Source organism: Cololabis saira, chromosome 21 (genome assembly GCF_033807715.1).
Source record: "Cololabis saira isolate AMF1-May2022 chromosome 21, fColSai1.1, whole genome shotgun sequence".
Taxonomy (NCBI): Eukaryota; Metazoa; Chordata; class Actinopteri; order Beloniformes; family Belonidae; genus Cololabis; species Cololabis saira.
In genome coordinates this window covers 24,722,885-24,744,521 of record NC_084607.1, presented here as the reverse complement: position 1 = coordinate 24,744,521, position 21,637 = coordinate 24,722,885, and the positions used below count along the sequence as shown (strand labels likewise).

Below are 21,637 nucleotides of genomic sequence, written 5' to 3'. Positions count from 1 at the left end.
GTTACGGCACGAGCAGCGGGCAGGACAAAAAAAGAGGCTTGGAATCTAAATCAGGAGGCAGTAATCCTTTGCCATTTGGTGAGAAACAGGGAGACCACAATCCGCGCTGCTGAAGAGGTGGTTCCATCTTGGGTAACTCAAAGTGAAAAGCACAGCCAGCTTTGCAAGTCTGGGTCAGCTCATGGGCAGTGATTTAAATTTAAACTGACATTTAACCTCAGTGCTTAAAAATATAGAATGCGGATTCAAGGTTTTTCCAGGTTTTCTGTTGGACCTGTTCCCACGTTAGTAGTGGCTCATCTCTCTACTTGACTCAGCTGCTCAGTTTGTGGATGGAGTTCATGATGGAGTCCTGTGGCCTTCAATTTTATTCCGCTGCAGTTTTTCTAGTCAGGTAACTTTCAGAACATTGAACACACTATAAACGGATAGATCTATGGTTAGATCTATGTATATGAGACATTCATCACAGAAATACCCAAAGAATCAGTTGATTCTTTTCTGAATTATTTTTTCTTACCATTCAATTAAACAGAATGAGGAATAAAACACTTATAATTATATTAAATGTGATTAATCCAGATCATGTGCCTCTGTGCTCACTGAGAGATACTGTAGCCAAGTCTACACACAGACTCGATAACACTTTGGGCAAACTGAGCGACTGCAGTTGAAAAAGAGCCCAACTTCCATGTGGCCCTGCATACGTGGCATGACCCTCGTGGTTAACATTCCTCTGGGCTCTTAAGTTGCTGAAACTGTCCACTCATGAGCTCATAGTTTCCATGGGAAATGGTTAATAACATGGCTGGTTTTATTTTCTTGTTGCTCAAATGATTACTTTTACCATTGTAGCTCGAAAATAAAGGAAGGAAAATGTTTTTTTTTAAGTTCTTTTAAAACAAAATGCCATATTAAGGGCCAGTGGACCCTTGAAATAATCATTCAGTTATCATAAACAGATTAGAAACAGTCATACTTGACTTTTCTCTACTTATCTTTCCCCTTTTGGGTGAAAAGAAAACGGCAAAGTTGGCGGTGACAAGCTGAAATAAAGCCTCAACTTGTAAGCAGCATCAACAGCATGTTGTCTTCAGACTTGCCAAAGCATTGCCAAACTAAATAGTGGGTTGTTGTATTGCGTTGAAACTGTTGCTCCTATCAGGTCTCAGTGCAAGTGTCAGCCACACTGAGGGCCTCATTTATGAGACCTGAGCAGGACTAAAGGTATGTAATGTCAAACATGTTTTTGTTTGCATAAGTATACATTAAGCATCTGTTTTCAAAGTCTTACCCAGCTTGACTACACAACTAGGAAAACTATTAGAAAAACACCCCGACAAAATAGAAGTACAAACAGCTGTGTTCAAGTTAATATGTCACAATATTGTTACGAACAAACACCAAATCCAAAAAGGTTGTGACACTGTGTGAAACAAATAAAAACAAAACGCAATGATTGGCAAAACTTATCAACCCATATTTTATTCCTTATAAAACATAAACAACATGTCTCATGGTAAGAGCTATTTTGGCATCCATTTTCTGTACCTGCTTCATCCAGTGGAGAGTCAAGGGGGGTCTGCTGGAGCCCATTCCAGTGCACTACAGGTGAAAGGCAGGGACTCGTCCTGGATAGGTCACACATCCATGGCAGGGCCACCAATAGACATACAACCATACATGCTCACACTCATTCCAATGGGCAATTTAGATCAATAAATCATTTCATGGAAAATATTGGTTTCCATTAGTACTAAGAGAGGAAGGGTGTCCCATTCTTGTATGACACAGGATTCGAAGTGCTTAACAGTCCTGGGCCTTCTTTACAATGTTGATTTTCCATTTAATCATGTGCCAAATGTTTTATATTGGTGGAATGTTTGGACTGCAGGCAGGCCAGTTTTTGATTCATCTGACCAAAGAAAATTTTTCCATTTTGCCTCAAACTATTTTAGATTAACTTTGACCCAGAGAAGATGGTGGCGTTTCTGGTATATCGTATTCGCTTATGGCTTCTTTTTCTTTGCATGGTAGAGCTGGCCAATTGTGTTCACAGACAGTGATCTGTGGAAGTGTTCCTGAGCATAATGCAATCATTTTTATTAGAGAATCATGAATGCTTTTAATGTAGTTCCAACTGAGAGACCGAAGATCACACGCCCCCAGTTCTGACCTTTGGTATTGTCATAGACACACAGAGATTCCTCCTGATTCTGCCAATCTTTTGTTAATATGATACACTGTAGATAGTGGGATCCTGGAAGTCTTGCAATTTAACAATGAGGAACATTTTTCTGAAATTGTTCCACATTCTTTTTGAGTTTTTCTCTTATTGGTGAAAACGATTTCTATCTTTTCATCTCAGAGGCTCCAAGCAGATGGCGACCCCACCCTGGAGACAGGGTGGGCTTGATGGCAAGTGCCTGGTGGCCGGGACCGCACCAATGGGACCCTACTGGGACCCTACTGGGCACAGCCCGCCACCTGTGGGAGGGGCCATAGGTATTCGGTTCGGTGTGAGCTGGGTAGTGGCTGAAACCGAGGACCATGGCGGTCTGTTATTTGGCAGCAGAAGCTGGCTCTAGGGACATGTAATGTAATCTCTCTGGTGACGAAGGATCTTAAGCTGGTGCAAAAAGTTGAGAAGATCCAGCTAGATGTAGTCTGACTTACCTCGACATGTGGCTCAGGCTCTGGAACTGTTCCACTATGGAGTTGCCCAAAGTGAGAAGCGCCGTGCAGCAGTGGGCATACTTATTGCCCCCCAGCCTGGTGCCTGTACATTTTGCTTTGCACCAGTGAACAAGAGGGTAGCTTCCTTGTGCTTTTGGGTGGCATGATGAGTCCAGACTGTTGTTTGTGCTTATGCACCAAACAGCAGTTAAGAATACTCACCCTTTTTGGAGTACTTGGGTGGGGTGCTGGAGAGTGCCCCTGCCTGGGAGTCCCTCGTTCTGCTGGCAGACTTCAGTGCTCACATGGGCAATGACAGTGAGACCTGGAAGGGCATGACCGAGAGGAACGGCCCCTCCGATATGAACCTGAATGGTGTTTTGTTATTGGACTTTTGTGCTCATCACAGATTGTCCTTTAAAAACACAATTTTCAAGCATAAGGATGTCCTCATGTGAACTTGGCACCAGGACTCCCTAAGTCGCTTATCGAGGATCGACTTTGTAGTTGTGTCATTGGATTTGTGGCCACATGTCTTGGACACTCGGGTGAAGAGAGGAGCAGAGCTCTCAATTGATCACCACCTCGTGGTGAGTTGGCTCCGGTGGTGGGGGACAATGGCGGTCAGACATGGGAGGCCCAAACCTTTTTTGAGAGTCTCCTGTCGGAGAGAGAGCCCAACTCCCATCTCTGGCAGAGCTTCAACCTTGTTCCAGGGGAGATGGGTAATGTTGAGTCTGAGTGGACCATATTTAATGCCTCCATTGTCGATGCAGCTGGCCAAAGCTGTGGCTGTAAGGTTGTCAGTGCTTATTGTGGTGGTAATCTCCAAACACTCTGGTGGACACCAGTGGTTAGGTATGCTGTCAAGCTGAACAATAAGTCCTATAAGGTTTTTGAACTTGGAGGTGGGATCTCTTATCTTTGAGGTTGTTATAAAACTCCTGGGTGGTTATGTTTTTACAGCCGTGGCGGGACAACACGATCCCATACCCTACTGGTATTCTGAAAATTTAAGTGACTCAGTTTTGCAATTCAAAGAGGGTGGTTATTCTATAAATAAATTGAATAATACATTTTAAAAGCAATACTTTTGTATATCCTTGTGCCCATGCGGAGATATGCCGCTCTAACAATCTTAATCAATAGATTCTTTTTATTTCATCCACTGAACTAGATCACAAATTTGATCTATTTACCCAATATTTGAAAGTCACATATCCAGTCATTTTTATTCCATTTTGAGTAATTTTATTTGGAGGTAGTTTGTACTCACAATTTTGGAGATCACTCACAGACTGTGTGTATGTATATATGCTGAGCGTCCAAAATTGCATCATTTCTGTCTATGCCAAGTCAGAATGTTAAAAAGCCCAAATGTTGAATGCAGTGTTTGAAGGAGACTAATTAATCTATCAGAGTTTACAGGGTCAGATTTGAATCAAAGGAAGGTTTTATTCCTGGACAGTATTTGCGTGTGCGCCGATAAAATGTTGAGGCTTGTTTTATTCATCTGTCTTCAATGTATTTAAAAAGAAAAGAAAGTTAAAATATGAACTCATATAAATATCATGTTGACCTAAACCATAACAGGTGCTGACCTGTGAACAAGAATAAACGGACTGCTTCCTGGGAATGTCAATGTGTCTTTTGTTCCAGGAGATCAACAGCAGCTCAGGCTGTCTCTCTGACCTGCAGATGAAAGATTCAAACCCAGAGTTTTCCATTCCTATACATAAACACTTTACATTCTTATTTTTTTCCAGTGAACCTTATGACCCAAAATTGAGAGGCTTCCAGTACAGCTGTGAATAAATATACCCATGAGAAGGCTTGAATCTCTTTATATACAGAGCTTCAGCTGTCAAGGATACGGTGAGAGCAACAGGGCTCAGACTGACGTGGGAGCAGCACTCAGGCTGGCTGACTGTCTGTGGGAGGATAGGGTTACTTTAGTCGAAGACGGCGTCCACAGAAAACAAGGTTGGGGGTTATAGGGTCTGCATGTATGCTCCTAATTCTTTAATACGGGATTGCACAATGAGGACATGTGTTTCACTCTGGTAGTGGTCAATAGAGAGGGCATGCGTCAAGGAAACCTCTTCCTGCTCTGCCCAGGTTATGATAAATTAATTTCCTGGATTTAACCAAGCTTAAACAATTAAAGATTGAGGACATCAAAACAGGTGGACAAACTCAACGTAACCTTTCAGGATACAAAGGACAATGGAGTATCGTACTTCCACGCAAACCAAATAACCTTGACTGCCTTCAGCTAGCATCTTTTGCGCTGACAGTATTGAGAAATATATACTATTTACCGTGGACAGATCAAAACCAACTTATACCTCCTGGTTGACTTGGATGCTTTTCTATTTAAGAAGTCGATGTGTTAATTGTACCTTACATAAGCAGCTTAATTACATCACACATGTAATGTGAATCTCCAGCTCTGCAATCGGTCTGAGGCACACTGAACTTCTTTAGGACTACAACTCTCCACTGAGTCTTGTGTGATAATTAAATACTATCCCTATGCAAAATAATTCATTTTTATTTCAATTCATTATCAAAAAAAGGCTTGGCATACAAATGAAGTCAGAGTTTGTTTTTTGAAAGACCGGTTCAATCAAAATTAACTGTTTTCAACTAAAAGTCAAGTGAGAGCAGCAGGGTGGTGTGTGCAAAATTGTGTTTTTCTGACAATCTATCAATGATGTACTCTTGCCTGTGCCCCACTGACAGCTGGGATAGACTCAAACACCCAATCATGTGCAGGAAAAGAACGAAAGTGACAGTGAAAGTTTATAATGATTAGGTTTTCACCAACACATGTTATTTACCCCAACAGAAGATGTGAATCTAGACTTCTCTCAGTCCATCTTCATCTCATAACCTTTTCTTCTTGTTGTTGCATTGCTTTCTATTACAGCTATATCAGTACACCACGCCGAAATCCTAACAGTGAGAATAATCACTCAAAAATAGTGTGTAACTGGGCTTGTGTAGCAAGGATACAGCAAGGGTATTAAAATCGAGCGAACAGAAGTGCACAGCTAAGTTATCTCAGCAGTTTTCCCTTCGCTTTCTTTGTATTGGAGGGAGTTGGAGTTGCTGCACAACTTGAGTCGGGGGGTTTTGCATTTGCTGCTTTATGTGGCGTACAGTCATAAACTGAAGGTGGTTGGACACACTGTGAAACATGTGCAAAGAGATGGTGTGTGATGCAGCCAGTGAAACCTTGTGGGTGGGATTTATAGCCCTTAGTGCGGGATTTTATGGCCTGACTACAGGTATAGTAATATTGCAATAAGGATCATATGACATATCAGGCGACTGACTGATAAAAAGTTCAAATATACAAACACAAAGAGCCCAAGAACATATTCACAGCATAAATGTTCCTTTACAGGAAGAAAGAGGTCTACATCATGACTTCCCTGCTGAAAACCAGAAACGCCTCCAACTCTGTATGGCCAAGTCAATGGCAGGATATTCCCAGAATGCATTTCAAAGGGGTCAAATGCTTATTTTAGCACAGCAGCCAATGGCAAGTTGAGGAACTGTGCTCCAGATCTAGGAGGGGCTGGATCGGGTTGCATGGCGGAGACACGAACAGCGTACGTGCAGCAGTAAAACAGAGAGGACAGACAGGACTTCTCTGGGCCTCAGACTGATCCATCACTCCTGACGTGTAAAGTCAAACCTCCTCATTTATTTGCCACACTTCACACACCATGTGTTTTGATCATATGACAGCATGACCTCGACCGTGGGTAATGCCTTGTATAGGACTCCCTGTCAGGGTGCTTGACCTTACACACCATTACGTAAAGAACAGTAGTCACTCCATAGACTCCACCTGATACTTGGGAGACGGAATATGACCATCCTTGGGCAAAGTGCACAGTGTATGAAATGACCCACAGGAATGTGTCCAGCACTGTCCTGGGTTTTGGTGGCTCCAAATACAACCATGCAGGTTAAAATGTGCCTTTTGATCACATTACACCCACTGCATAAACCAATTAAATTTGTCCAGCTGCTGTTCAATTTAGGCCCAACAGCTTACTGTACAACTGACACTCCTGATTTTTATGCAACACCGTATCAGTTCCCGTGTGCCTGAGGATAAGAATATGCTGTCCCTTTCTGTCAAGTCCAGCTTCCTGGTTAGGTAATATGATTAATAAACGATGAGTACACTCAGGAGCAGATCTGTCTGCAGAGCAGGAGTGCGTTCTCATTTTGGGGAGAGGTCTTACCCATTCACCGATCCCAATGTGGATAGGTCCCACATATCATTGCCTGGATGAGCCCTTTGAGGGTTATGGGAATGGTGAAAACCTTGACTTTATTGCACCAGACCCCATTGCACACATGTGCACATTTATCCCAACTCATCACAACTCCAGTTGTGAACAAAGCTCAGAGGTAGTGGGAAAATGAAGAAGAGCATGTTCTGTAAATCAGCATAATTTGTATAATTTCATGCAGAAACAGACAGATGAATTCCAGACAGGGAACATGAACACTTCATCTGCAGACTGCTCGATATGTCAGTCTAATTGTGGAGATGGAATCTTGTTGGTGTCAGATGTTGTAGATTCCCACAAAGATCTGAGCTGCTATTCAATGTTTCTAAGAGCATCATCCTAATCCCCAGTTGTCCAATAGTTGCTGTGAACTAACTGAAATTCAGTGCAGTCTTTAATGGCCATATTCATTGTTTTACTGTATATTGTATTAAGTCAGGTGAATAGGTGAATTGTATACTGTTTATGTTCTGTTCTACCAGTTGTAAACCAAACTATGATCATTTCTATTTGCTTGTCTATCAGTAAAAATACACAAACCGTCAAGCAGAATTTTACAACATTTGCTGGAAAGGTGTATAAAGAGCATGAATTTAAAAAAAGAAGAAAAACTTCTAATTCCAGTGTGGAACGCTTTAGAATGAAGAAACTGGCCTTGGTTAATTTTTACTCTTGTGATCTCCTTCTGTTTCTCAACAGTAGAAAGTGAAGAAAGGGCAGATAAAGATGTTAATGCTTTAAACTCTTTTCAGTATCACTCTGGATTGGTTTTTAAGGGTCGGTCAGACAAATAAAAAAGAAGTTCCAATTACTGTGCTGATAAGCATTTTTTTTTCTTTATTTAGGAAAGTACTCTATTCATATTTATCTTTTCCAATCCATAACTTTTGCATGTAAGCCACTTTTGTATTTGAAATTGCAGCTAATTATTTTTTTAGTGTAACCTGTCTGTATGGTGATCCCATATCAATATTCTGTATTGTCCATGTGTTTAGCAATGCATTTTTTGCAGAGCATTGTCTTAAACATATTGGAACTAACAAGTTTGACCCGATAAACACATGTGGGACATGGAGACCTTATATAAGCGCATGTTATGTCATTCAATTTAATCTTAGATAATGGAAAGGGAAAGTGATATCTGTTGATCTGGTGGCTACAGAGAGGCAGTGCTTCTCACATTAAAGGAGATCACAGATGGCACCAAGTTTCCTCTACAGCACCCCCTCAAGTCTGCCCTCTCTCGGTTGTAACTGAAATTAGAGTCTCACACAGTATAGTTAACTCCCTTGGAACCAGTTAAATACGAAAAAATAATATTACCGTTAAACTGATTGCCAATACATAGTGAGTTTTCAGAATCTGTCATTAAAGTTGTCAAACTTTAATGTCTTATCCTTTTGGTTCATAATACACATCCTCTTGCCTCCCTCTGCACTGGCAGCACAATTACCAACAAAATAAAGAGAAAAAGTTTAGAAAACACAGTTTAATTCTTCAAAAAATAAGGCAGATGAAAAAAAAAGCAGCATGACAGAAACAAAATACAAATCATGTAACTGTTTAGTTTATGAGCTTTTGAGATCTTTCAGCAAAAAGTCTTCAGCTGCATTAACACGCTGGATAAATAAGGAAACAAATATTCTTGTTAGTTAGTTAAGACTCTGCCACTTAGTCACAATTCCCTTCCCCCTGGTCCCCGGTGTCAATGCAAACACTGTTATTTATCTCCATTACATGGTCGCTGTTTGGACTATGGCCTCCATGGTTGGTTGGAAGTTGGTCACCGGGTTGATCAGCATCATGATTCAGCTGGGCATATTCCACTGATACCTGCTGAAATATGAGGATGGCATCTTATTTGTGGCTGAAGAACTGACAGGTTGTAAGAGCAGCTCATGACTTTCATGCTTGCATCAAAATGCACAGAGCAACTCCTAATAAACAAAGACTGTGATTGGAAATGTGTTGTAAAGTCACTGTCATAAACAGAAGCTAAAATTATTATTTTGTTAATTATTTTTAGATTTTGTTATTGAATTAAAGGGTCACAGTTAGAAAATGAAATATTAAAAATGATAACATCCATGTTTGAGTCATGGGGGCAGCAGCCTGGGCAGAGATGCCCTGACTTCCTTGTCCCCAGCCACCTCCTCCAGCTGCATATTATAGCAGATACTATATATTCTCTTCAGCATTTCCTGGGTGTTCCCCGAGGCCTCCTTCCAGGAGGACATGAACAGAACACCTCCCCAGGAAGGTGACCCAGTGGCATCCCTAACACATGCCCGTACTACGTTGACTGGTTCCTCTTGAGATGGAGGAATGACTCTAATCCCATGACTGATTTTTTTATCCTCTTTCTAAAGGAGAGTCCAGACACCCTCATATCAGAGATCTTATTTCAGCTGAATGCATTTCAACCTTTTACCAACTGAGAACCATGATCTTCCAAGTGGAGGTTCTGACTGTCATCCCTGCTGCTTCTCAGTTTGGTGCTAATGGCTCCAGTCAGAGATGAAGATGGAAGCCCAGCAAAACCGGTAAGACCACATCATCCACATGCAGTGTGATTCTGCGGTCACCAAACTAGACCCCCTTGGGCCCTGGGCTACACTTATAACAGTGCAAAGTACTCTAAGCATCAGAACCATATTATTTGGTCAAACGTACAGGCCATGTCACATTTTGACCATTTAGCTAACATTCTAAAGTTGTTTTTAAATACATTTCTTACTCCACAGCATTTGCCATCAGGGAAGGATTTGAGTCAAAAATTCCTTCTGCAATGCCACAATGACCCACAATTAATTAATGTTAGGAATATGGAGATTGCAGGATATTCTATGGCCTTATCAGAACCATGATCCATGGGGTCATTCTGAGATTACACGAGAGACAGAAGACAACAAGTCGTCCTGAAACAGAAAAAGTTCCTTACTGCTCTCAAAACTAAAATGACTGATGCCAAAAATAGAGAGCAAGTTGTGAAGTGGTTAACACTCGTGCCTTGCAGAAACAAGGGCTTGGGTGTGACACTGCCGGTTAGTTGGGGCCTTTTTGGGTGGAGGCTGTTTGTCTTCACAGTCCAAACACTGAGTATGCATGTCTGACTTTTAATTAAAGTGAACATAAGTGTGTACCCTACTAATTTCCAGCTGGGGAAAATCAGCTTTGATGTCTTTATTGATTTCAGACAATATTTGCGTCAACTTTGCTGATTTGAGTGTGGTGGTGCAATTTCTGTTGTCCACATGAGAAAATATTTTCCTGCCCCATACAAGAAAGATTCAGCATCAGATGCTCCAATGAATATCTAATCAAGTCTGATGCATTTTGGAAATAAGTACTGCTGATTCATCAAGGGTGAGGAAGCACAGTGGTGGATCGATCATGGATCCACTTCAGTGGAGGGTCAAAAAGATGTTGGTTTGAAGGCAGCATACATTACTCTAAAAATATTAATGCATTCTTCTACAATAATCCTACCATCACAGTGTGCAGAGAAGCGTAAAGGATTTTTTCCAGACGCACGCATCCAACCCTAGATAGCCCCAGAGTTGCTAAAGCATTCTGGAGGATCCTTTTTGTCTTTGGTCTGGAGGACATGGTATCAATACAATGAAAATAAATTCTTCAATCTTGAATTTGTTGAATCAGGAGGACTGACTTGTCAGGAATACCTCATATTTATGCGCACATATTGATTCTTACAGCATTCCTTTTCATTGCTATGCTGATGATATGCAGCTGTATTTGTCTATGAAGCCAGATGAAACAGAACAGTTAGCCAAACTTCAGGCATGCAATAAGGACATTAAGGACTGGATGTCCACTTATTTTTTTCAATTCAAATTCAAAATTCTGATAAAACAGAGGTTATTGTTTTTGGGAACAGGTTAGATGATGTTGTGATGGCCTCCAGTGCTACTGTCCAGTGCTACTGTGTAAAACCTTGGAGTTACAGACGATCAGGATTTGTCATGTAAACAGCATACTTTTCAAGTTTGTAAGACAAAGTTTTTCCATCTCTGTAATATCGCAAAGATTAGGCGCATCTCTCCCAGACTTTGTAACTTCTAGGCTAGATTACTGTATTGTATTCTTAGCAGGATGTCCAAGTAATTCGCTGAAAAGGCTCCAGCTGATCCAAACTGCAGCAGCACGAGTGCTGACAGGAATCAACAAGATTGTCAGTCTCTCTTGTGTTAGCCTCACTCCATTGGCTCCCCGTAAAACTCAGAATCCAATTCTATTACTTGTGTATAAAGTCATAAACGGCCTAGCTTTATTTGTTCCTAACAGAGTTCTCCGTTCTCAGAGTGCAGGTTTACTCGTAGTTCCTAGAGTATCCAAATGTAGATCTGGATGACGGGCGTTCTGCTATCAGGCACCTTTACTATGGAACCAACTTCTAATCTGGATTAATGAGGCTGACACCACCTCCACCTTTAAGACCAAACCTAAAAAGTTTCTGTTTATTAAAACTATAGTTAGCGTAAACTCTAGTGTGATAGGGCCAGTAGTCATAGTTGCAGCTGCAGGACAAGACTGAAATGATTAGTCTCAAACCTAGCTTCGTTGTAGATATGCTGCTATAGACCTGCGCTGTAGGGGACTCCCACATGATCTACTGAGCGGTGCCCCTCACCCTTTTGCTCTCCAGTCCTTCTCTTTCCTTTATTCAACTCAATCCATAGTAATCATTAGAAGTGTTTCATAACTGCCGTCCATTGTCCTTGTAGTTTGTTGTGCTGGTCTGCCCCCTTTTTTCTCTTCTGTAGATGTTTGCAGGCCAGAGCTTCCAGAGCTGCATGATGCCCTACAGTCCCACCCTGTAACCATTTCAGTGTTTACCATCACCTGTCTATATAGATGACTCTATTGGATACCTACTGACATCCTGACCTGCAGTCCCCCCCTCTGACCACCTTGGTATCTGTTGTCTACATCTGTTTATGGAGTCGTCCCTATAGTACATCAACTAACCATGCATAGAACTCTTATTTTTCCTGCTCATGGATAATTAATACTAATATATCTCCCCTTTCCTGTTCTACTCAGCTGGCCTCCGGCAGGAGGCCCTTATGAGCCAAGTCCTACTCAAGGTTTCTTCGCTCCAAAAGGGGCGCTTTTTTTCGTGCCACTGTTTATGTAATAACTGCTCGGGGGTCATGTTTTGGGTCTCTGGAAAGCATCTAGAGACAATTTGTATTGTAATAGATGATATATAAATACATTTGAATTTAGTTGAATTTAATACATTTTTTAAGCATAACACTAAGTTACTCTCTCTGAGCAGCGATGATAGATTTATGAATGTGTGTATGTTCCTGTTGTTACTATGGGCGTGCTATGGGCACAATGCTACTTACGCCATCAGGCAGCTCTGGAACACCTGCAAAAACAAAACAAGAATACCAGCTCAGGAAACAAAAGTAGTTGGGGATTAAAGGACTTGTGCCTTCATTAACACTCCCACAAACAGCCCTCTGTCCCCAGGAAACAGGGCGTTTATGACGCACACATTCATATTAGAAGGTTCATACTAACGTAGTTTTGTCACAAGAAAGTTTTATAGCACACAGAAAAGAGAGGTTTTCTTCATTTCTGCAGCACCGCTGTGCAGACTAAACAATGGTCTATGGTTTTCCCAAGAGGACCAAACAATCAAACAGTTATTCACTTAGTCAAAACGGATGCACAGACTGTTTGGCTGGGCTGTCAGAACAGGAAGTGCTCTTTGACGAAAGCAGGAAGTGGACACCTGGAGACTGTTTCAATGGGACATTCTTTGCAAAACAATGCAAATGTTTACAGTGACAGTTGATCCACTTTCCTGTTTTTCTTCTTGTTCTTCTTCTTATTTTTCCCCCCTTTTTTTAAATACTAGTGACCTAATTTCTTAGTGGGACATACCTTGCTGAGAGTGGCACACTTTGCTGTACACGGTCTCTGTTCCTTCTTTAACGGGAGCTAATAGGGAACAAATATACAACAATTTGAACTAGTGTATTTAAGTCAAAGCGGACATTTTCCCCCAATTATTTTGAACTCAGAAGCAAACTCACCTCTATTAGGATCTGCCTCTCTGGTCTGCACCTCAGTATACTGAGGTTCTGGTTTGTCTGCTGTGATTGCACTGCTCTGGTCATCAGACTCTGCAGCAAAATACAATTCAACTCAACAGTATGTTTAATCTTTTAGATGAAAAACTTTTAGATAAAAACAATGTTTTACTTGACCATTGACCTGATGCTGCTAACAAGGAATGTCTTTATACAAAACAGCTTGTACTGTTCACCATTGATCTGAAATTTTGGCCAAATCACCTATGTACGACATATAAATGAAGTAGAATTTGTATTTTCTGCCATAAACTAAAAAGTTAATCCATATCCACTGTCTTCCTGCTGTGAACAGTCACTGCACAAAACATCAGATATGAATGAATGAAATATTCCCACTACATTACTTTCAGTCGGACCAAAATGTACTACAAACCACTCAGCTGTGATCTTAGGAACCTTAACAAAAAGAAACTGGAAAACAGTCTCTACGCTCACCGGATCCTGATACGCGGTCACTCCAAACACTTTTTCCCATCATGCCTGGGGTAGCTACACAGGGAGTACAAAATCAACAGCAGTCTCAGTTATCAAATCTGTGCACTCTTCTGCATTGTTTCAATGCATGGGCAGCTTTACCATTAGCAGCCTCATTGACCTCTGCCTGCGTGAGGCTCAGACGCTCGACTTTGGTGCCGGTTGACTTCCTGAGATGAAGTTGGGACAAAACACAATCAGCCAGAGGCCACACTGGCGTCTTACTCAAGTGCCTCACACAACTTTGCCTTTATATTGCAGATTTTTGATAAGATCAAGGGCATTATTACTTACACTGAAAGCCTGCCAGTTCTTTTCCTCTTACAATGAAGCAAACGCGTCTTGAATGCAATCACAAGGATCAAGGTCAATATGAGTAGGATGCAGAAAACCGCTATGAGACCTTTCTTCCAGCCAGCCCACTTCACTGCAGAATACATGTGAATATGACACTTGGATCAGCATGAGAACATTTTTTTTTTTCTAAAAGAGTTAACTGTAATTTCAGCCTTTGAAATGGCAGATAACAACATATTTTCCACTTCCTTGTATGGAAGTATTTGCACTAGTCTCATTACACGAGCGTTCAACGCAAGCTAATCCCTTGATCATAGGTTCAATTTGGGTAGCCTATGTCAAATTAGCACGTTAATTACAATTAATTATTTACAGGCATATTTAGCGCGTTATGTTTTTTAATTGCTTAATCTATTTTTTTGATCACTAACTTTAGCCAGTTGCCTCTATTATGAAATCTGTGATTGTGCGGTGGACTTTCTGTGCTTGAGTTGTTAGGGGAGGAAAACAATGGTCAGTCACACCTTGAAGTGGACAATGACTGTAACTGTGTTTGGGTGTGTTTAACATACGCTGGTAGACTCCCATTGTAGCTGGACAGGCATGTGCCACAGCTAACGTTAGCAGCAAAGATGTTAGCTATTTATCAAGCCACAGCAACACTCTTCTCCAAACTAAACTCGTGGAGAGAATCCCGCTCATGGACTCGTCTGCAACAGAGAGGCTGGCGAATGTGCTTGCCAAGTGGATGTAAATGGCTAGGACTAGGGTTGCCACCTTTCAGAAATAGAAATAAGGGACGCCCTGATTTCAGCAGCGCAGGAGCCAAAAGAAAAAAGCCCCCAAACTACTAAACTGAATAAAAATGTGTTTATTTTTATATAACATTTTTATATAAAAAAAAATGCTTTGATTTCAAGTTTAAAGTGCTTTAATAGCATTGAACTTGCATGACTGTACAGACAGCCATCCATACTAGCAACTGAAATAGCCTCCTATGCTACTGTATGTCCACATCAGCCCAAATGTATAATATAGCCTACACGTGAAGAATATGGTGTAAAAGTTAATTTATTTCAATAATTCAACTAGAATATGGTGTAAAAGTTAATTTATTTCAATAATTCAACTAGAATATGGTGTAAAAGTTAATTTTTTTCAATAATTCAACTAGAATATGGTGTAAAAGTTAATTTATTTCAATAATTCAACTAGAATATGGTGTAAAAGTTAACTTATTTCAATAATTCAACTAGACTATGGTGTAAAAGTTAATTTATTTCAATAATTCAACTAGAATATGGTGTAAAGGTTAATTTATTTCAATAATTCAACTAGACTATGGTGTAAAAGTTAATTTATTTCAATAATTCAACTAGAATATGGTGTAAAGGTTAATTTATTTCAATAATTCAACTAGAATATGGTGTAAAAGTTAATGAAAATACGGTACAAATCGCGTCCTGTATTAGTTCAATACGGGACGCAACATTTTTTTCTCAAATAAAGGACAATTCCGTATTTTACGGGACGGGTGGCAACCCTAGCTAGGACTGCATCTGTTCAAGTCTGTTAAAAAAATAAATAAACTACTTATGAAGCCACTGTTTTTTTTGTTATATATAAATCTTTTGATCTGCCAGAATAATGTAATGAATTTAAAGGAAAACAACTCAAGTTGAAGGCTTTTCTCAGCAATTTCTGAGTGAGATTAAAAAAGAGATTAATTAGATTAATTATTACAGATCTTAATTAATTACTCTCAATTTTTTAAATGCTTGACAGTAATAGGTTCAATACATAATCACACAGATTCCATCACGTTTCAAGATCACCTTCAGTCTGCAGCTATTACCTAAAAGGAAAACCCACCTGCAATAGTGACTGTGCTGCTCTGTTTAACTTCCCCGGCTGGGTTGGTGCTCATGCAGAAGTAGCTCCCACTGTGCTCTCTCCCGACTGTGTTTATTCTGTATGACTCTTTTCGGTTATTGCTAGTCAAGGAAGAAAGAACCGTCTTTCCAATCTGGTACCAGGTGAAGTTCAATGGAGGACTTCCCCTCTCGACAGAGCAGACAAGCAACATGCTGTGCCCCTCAGAGATGTCCTCTTTGCCGGGATGAACCATCAACACTGGTCTTGACACGGACTCTGCACAACAGTATTTATGTGTTAGTGATGTTGATGAGCATGCTCTAAACATTTTCATTAAAAAACGTTGCCATCATTTTAGAAAATGCACCTATGATGTTGGTTGTGTGCAGCATTTGTTCTCCTTGTCCTATCATGGGAGGTCCGCGTTGAGCATTATTTGCATGGCAAAGAAATTTGCTCAAGTCTAAGCTCTTGAAGATGGCTGTGGAGTTGAAGATAGCCTTTTCTTGTGGTCTGCTCACTGTCCGGTACTCAGGTGACCTGTTAGGGCCGTGTAGCGCGTAGGTGATGGGCAGGGTGCCTCTGTCGCTCTGACAGAGCACCTGGAACGGCTTTCCCAGCAGCAATGTACGTCCCACCACCGTCAGCACAGGTTTGGAAACAGGAACTGGGAATAAAAGGACACAGGTGAAGAAGAAGTGAGTCTGCAGCTAGCCATTGATCTAAATACCAGCCTGCTTACAAAGTTACAATGTATATGTTTAGCCGGTAAAAGAAAGTGAAGCTGAAACTGATGGAAATGTTGATAATTCAGCAGTCCTTTAGACATAAACTAACATAATAAGTAGGGTATGTGAAATTTGATGGGAAGGGCTCAAGATCAACATTATGGATCTAAGCCATTGTGAGAGGAACACAACTGTTTTTTGTTTCTAAATCAAAGTTAATCAACTTGGATATTTGTCACGATACTGTGAAAATAACTGTTAAGGCAGCGCTGAAGAAGAGCAACACTCATCTCTGCATTACTTTGGTAATATGTACAATCATTTGTTTGACCCATGTATAAATCTTCTCACCCTCTAAATAGGATTAAGGAGCCTCATGTGATGAGGGTTACACACATTTTGAAAAAAGGAGGAAGAGTTTCAGGAAGTTTCCGGAGTTTCAGTGGCAAGAACCAAAACAAAGCTGGTGCAAATAAGCCTCCACAGAACAACTTGTCAAAAATGTGGACATCCTGATCCACCCAGTTGGCATATTGTTATATATCAATTAAAATAGATGAAAAAAAAACAACAGGCCACTCGCTCTGCAGCTACGAGAGTACTGGTAATGTCCTGAAGGAGAAGGAGCTGCAGATGGTGAGCATGAAACTTATATGTGAACCAAAACCGGATGAAGGAAAAAGTAAAATATGTTCAGCATCTTTATTGTGACAAGAACTGAACCAACTGTGTGCCAAAAAACAAAACAAGAAACACTAATTTTAATTCATTGTAGATAAGGACTTACTTTTGGCTGCAACAACAAGTTTTTGGCTCTCCTTAAGGAGAGTGTGGTTGGGAATATCCACCTGGACTTTACAGGTGTAGTTGCCATTTTTGGCAGGGTGTGCCAAGGTGCTGTATATTTTTGAACTTGTGAGTTTAACGTCATCTTTGTAGATAAAGAATTTCAAAGCTTTCTTGGTGATCCTATTTGGTACATAAATGGAGACGGAGCAGTTGAGCGTGAATCTGGTTCCTTCAAACAGGTCTATAACGGGCTCCAAGGTCAGATCTGGCTTTGAAAATAATTCTGTTGGAGTAAGACAACAAAATCAAGGAGTTACACGGTTGTTATGAAGTATATATATATATATATATGTTCATTTTAAAGATAATGCTTTAACTCACGTCAGCTGTTGTAACAACGACTTACCTTTGACTTTGATTGTTAAATAGCTTTCTTTATGGACATTTTCCCACGCTGCTTTGCAAACAAGCTCACCAGAATCACCATCTTGAGCGGTAAATCTATGACTGAGGGCCGTGGCGGTGACTTCCTTCAGAATCGTCCGTTCCTTTGTGAGGAATAAGTGAATATTTTTCAGTGGACTATCCACCACCTTACAGACCGCCTCCACTACGTCCCCCTCGTAAACAGTGTGGCCGGGGAGCATATTTATAACCGGGGTAATGGTGAGAGCTGCAAGAAACACCTCAGAGTAGTTAGACAAAACCCTTCCTCAAGCAATGGGTTTATTTTCTAGCAATGAACTGTGCTCATGATGCAGTCACCTTTAACGTTCATCCGTATCTCATTGCTGACGTTGGAGCGTCTGGTCCCAGAAGCCAGAGTCATCTCATAGTCACAGGACAGAAAGCACTCGCCTCTGAGCTTGAGACTAAGAGTAGTTTCTGCAGAATTACCCTGTGTTGGTATGGGCTTTATCTTCTCGGACTCCCCAGACCTAAATCTCCGATAAAACCGGAATATGAAGTTTCCTTTCTCCTCTGGAGCGCTGCATGTGGCTGTGAACTCCTCATTCTCATAGGGTTGTGTATTAGTCAGATTTAAGGTGGGAGTCTGCAGGCCTGAGGAGAGAGGGAAACCCAGTGGGACAGGGAAAAACACCGCTGACGCCCTGCATGCTGATATTTAAAGAAATAAACCACACTCGAGCTGTTTAGGTGTGAGAACTGTATCCCTCTTGAATATCTAAATACACTATTTTAAAAATATACTCTATGGCTCTTAGCTGGATTTTCAAACTATCAATATAAAGAGAATATGCAAGAAAATATTCACCAGATAATTAAAACCACACATACCTGTGACTTCCAGTTTATGTCTGATGCTGGCCTTACTCCTGTCCTTGACTGTGACTCGACATTCGTAGCTCCCAGAGTCCCCCGCCCTGGCCGGGTTGAGTTCATATTCCACTGAGTCCTCTACGGTGTCAAAGGATTGGACAGGAGAGTCGTCCCGTGTGATTTGGAAATGGTATGGAAGCTGAGAGATGTTGCTGCGGCTGACGATGGCCTGGCAGCGCAACGACACTGCTGTTCCAGTCTGAACTGTGCTCTTGGGAAGGATCGTGAGGCCAACGGTATCTATAATGTATGCTGTAGTCCCCAGTGATATACAGGCATACGGGCGTGGATATGAAATAGAAACATTAACAGTGTTATCAGAATGAGTTGGTCATGCATTACAATAACCAGGTTAAAACTAAGGAAAGATTAAGCCTGAGTCATCTGTATAGCAAAAAAGAGCTAATTAAGGAAGGAAAAGGCCTCAATAAACAGCGTTCAACCCTTTACTTCCTCTGTTGTGTGGATTCATGAGAGCTTCTGCTGTCTCTCAACCACAGCACATTTTAGGAGGAAACAATCAGCTCGTTCAGTCCATAAAAAGAGTTCCGAAAAGGCTTTTTAGGAACCGTAAGCCTTGGATAAGTGTGGTCACATATGTTTTATCACCAAGAATCAGTGCAGGGAGATCCACGGAGGAAGAGGGCACATCAGAGTTTTTATCTTCCACCCAGCAGATTACAAACATTTTGAGACAACAATAATGAAATCTAAAATCTTCAGTTAGCATTTAGCATCCTCTCATAAGTCATGCTGATGTGTGTGATGACCAACAATAGCTGCAGTTAATATTCCAGATTTTTTTTAAAGATCAAGGTCATGGGCGCACTGAACAATGCCCATTTCCTGACAAGAAATAGGTGTGTTTTAAAAAAAAAGAAGGAAAGATGTTTCTTTTTTTTATTTCAAGAAAAGCTACAAAATCCTTAGACTGTTGCTAAGAAATCATTAAGTAACCATTAAGTAAAAGCAGACAAAAAGAGATACATGTGTACTTACAAGACTGTCCTCTGGCACACGGCCCTGCGTTTGAGGGAGAAAAAGGGAAAGAAAGAAGGGAGGAGGAAACGGGAGAATCAGGAGATTAGGTTTAAATGAGGGAACATCCTTTATCCTAACAGAAGCACAGCGGTGGGTCCTTACAGATGAGCAGGAGGGTGGTGAGAAGCAGCAGTCGGAGGCTGGGGGGTCTGGAGCCCATCCTGAGCGAAGGTGGTTCACTGATGCCAGATCAAGAAAACCACTTCAGTGGGCAGAGAGGACGGAGGCCACAAAGGCCACCGAGGAACAGGGGAGGACCTTGCCGAGGCAGAGGTGGAGTGTGTAGGAGACAAAACACTGTTTAAGGCATTATTGAAACCAAAGGGGTGTTACTTGTCTTATCACCCTTGTGCTGCTTGAGTGACCAGGAAATGGTTTGTACTTCCTCAGGATCTCGCATTACTTCACTGTTTTCATTAACGGGCTAGAAAAGAGAAAATTCAACAATAAGTTGAGACCTGCACACCCCTCTGACCTCACATCCTCCTACTCTCAGTGTAAGATGGCATTTCCTACCTTCCAACAGAGTTTTGACTCTGGAAAAAAAATACCCCTAGGAAAATTGCACAATGTGATAAAATGGACTGCTGCTGTACCGTCACAAAATAACTTAACATTATGTCAGTAATATTTACTTCTCACAAAAAACTGAAAAAGGTTGGAGGGTTTGATTATCTTTGTTGACAGAATCTAATGTCACTAGTGCACACAGTGTGGAAAACTTGCACATGTGTCAATGTCAACCATTAATACTGCACATTTTACAGTCTTTAGAGTAACATATGCTGCCATTCACACAATCCATTTTGAATTAAATTTTATTTATAAGCATCTATTACAACTGTAAGCTTGTCTGTAAGCGCTTTCCGGTGACCCAGAACATGACCCTCGAGCAATTATTACATAAACATAAGCATAAACAATGGCAGGTAAAAACTCCTCTAGTGTAAGAAAAACCTTACGCTAAACAGTGGCAAGGATAAACTCCCCTTTAGGAGGGAAGAAACCTTGAGCCGGATCTGGATCATTAGGGGGGGACCCTCCTGCCGGAGGCCAGCCGGGTAGAGCAGGAAAAGCAAAATAGGAAAGAGAAAATGAAGAACATAGTGAGGAGAGACACAGACACAATGGTTAGTTGATGTACTACAGAAACGACTATATAAACAGATTTAGACAATAAACACTGAGGTGGTCAGAGGGTGGGGCGTGCAGGTCAGGATGTCAGCAGGCATCTACCAGACATCCGTACAGAAAGGTGGAAGCAAGCAGTGGGATGATCAGAGGGGGGGGCTGCAGGTCAGCATGCAGCTCCTGAAGCTCTGGCCTGCAAACATGAGAAAAAGAGGGGGCAGACCAGCACAACAAACTACAACAACAATGGAGAACAATTATGCTGATGAGATACTTCTAATTAATAACTGATAAAGGAACGAGAAGGAGGGGTGAGGGGCAGCGCTCAGTGGATCCTGTCGGTGTCCCCCTGCAGTGTAGCAGCATATCTACAACGAAGCTATGTTTTAAGATGAGCTGCTCTAGTCTTTTCCTGCAGCTGCAGCTATGACTACTGGCCCTAACACACGACAGTTTACACTATTTTGAAGAAAGACTTCACTTATGTCAACAACACAACATCAGTGCATATTCTGTTCATCTTTCAACAGTATGGCTCAACAGTACCTGCAGTCCAGACCTGTCAACCACTTAAAATGTTTGGTGCATTATATTCACATCAGAAAAAGGAAAGGAAGCCTGAAACTGTTGAAATGCCATATCGAACAAAAATGGGGAAACATGTCACTTCCAAAACCTTTCTCCAAAGTATCCTTGGTTCCCAAAAACTTGAATCGTATTTTTATGATGAAAGATGGTTGCAAACATTTATCTGTCTCAACTAGAAACTTTGTACATAATTTAATTCAAAACAAGCACACACACCCCCACCCACACACACATTATATATTTACATAAC

The 21,637-nt window shown here is 41.1% G+C and overlaps 1 protein-coding gene across 2 annotated transcripts; it reads right to left on the bottom strand.

Annotated features, from left to right (window-relative positions):
• Positions 1–8,472: 8,472 nt before the first annotated feature.
• Positions 8,473–19,967, bottom strand: pecam1a (platelet and endothelial cell adhesion molecule 1a). Of its 2 annotated transcripts, none has more exons than XM_061711816.1 (15): positions 19,771–19,967; positions 19,627–19,650; positions 18,586–18,879; positions 18,052–18,348; positions 17,693–17,959; positions 17,285–17,569; positions 16,137–16,436; positions 15,767–16,045; positions 13,892–14,024; positions 13,700–13,767; positions 13,559–13,612; positions 13,064–13,153; positions 12,912–12,968; positions 12,368–12,390; positions 8,473–8,825 (listed from the first exon to the last, which is right to left on the bottom strand). In XM_061711816.1, exons 1-15 carry the CDS (start codon positions 19,826–19,828, stop codon positions 8,664–8,666), a joined length of 2,391 nt encoding a protein of 796 aa, XP_061567800.1. In that variant the 5' UTR covers positions 19,829–19,967; the 3' UTR covers positions 8,473–8,663. The 2 variants fall into 2 exon arrangements, with proteins under 2 accessions (XP_061567800.1, XP_061567799.1); XM_061711815.1 differs by having other exon boundaries at positions 8,473–8,828; positions 19,771–19,965.
• Positions 19,968–21,637: the final 1,670 nt, after the last annotated feature.

Bases quoted from the DNA above. Each gene is read 5' to 3' on its own strand.
- pecam1a (XM_061711815.1), bottom strand. From the start codon at position 19,828: ATGGGCTCCAGACCCCCCAGCCTCCGACTGCTGCTTCTCACCACCCTC. The intron at 19,651-19,770 runs GTAAGGACCCAC...CCTCAAACGCAG, and splicing joins CACCACCCTCCTGCTCATCT to GGCCGTGTGCCAGAGGACAG. The intron at 13,613-13,699 runs GTAAAGCTGCCC...CTCCCTGTGTAG, and splicing joins GGTCAATGAGGCTGCTAATG to CTACCCCAGGCATGATGGGA.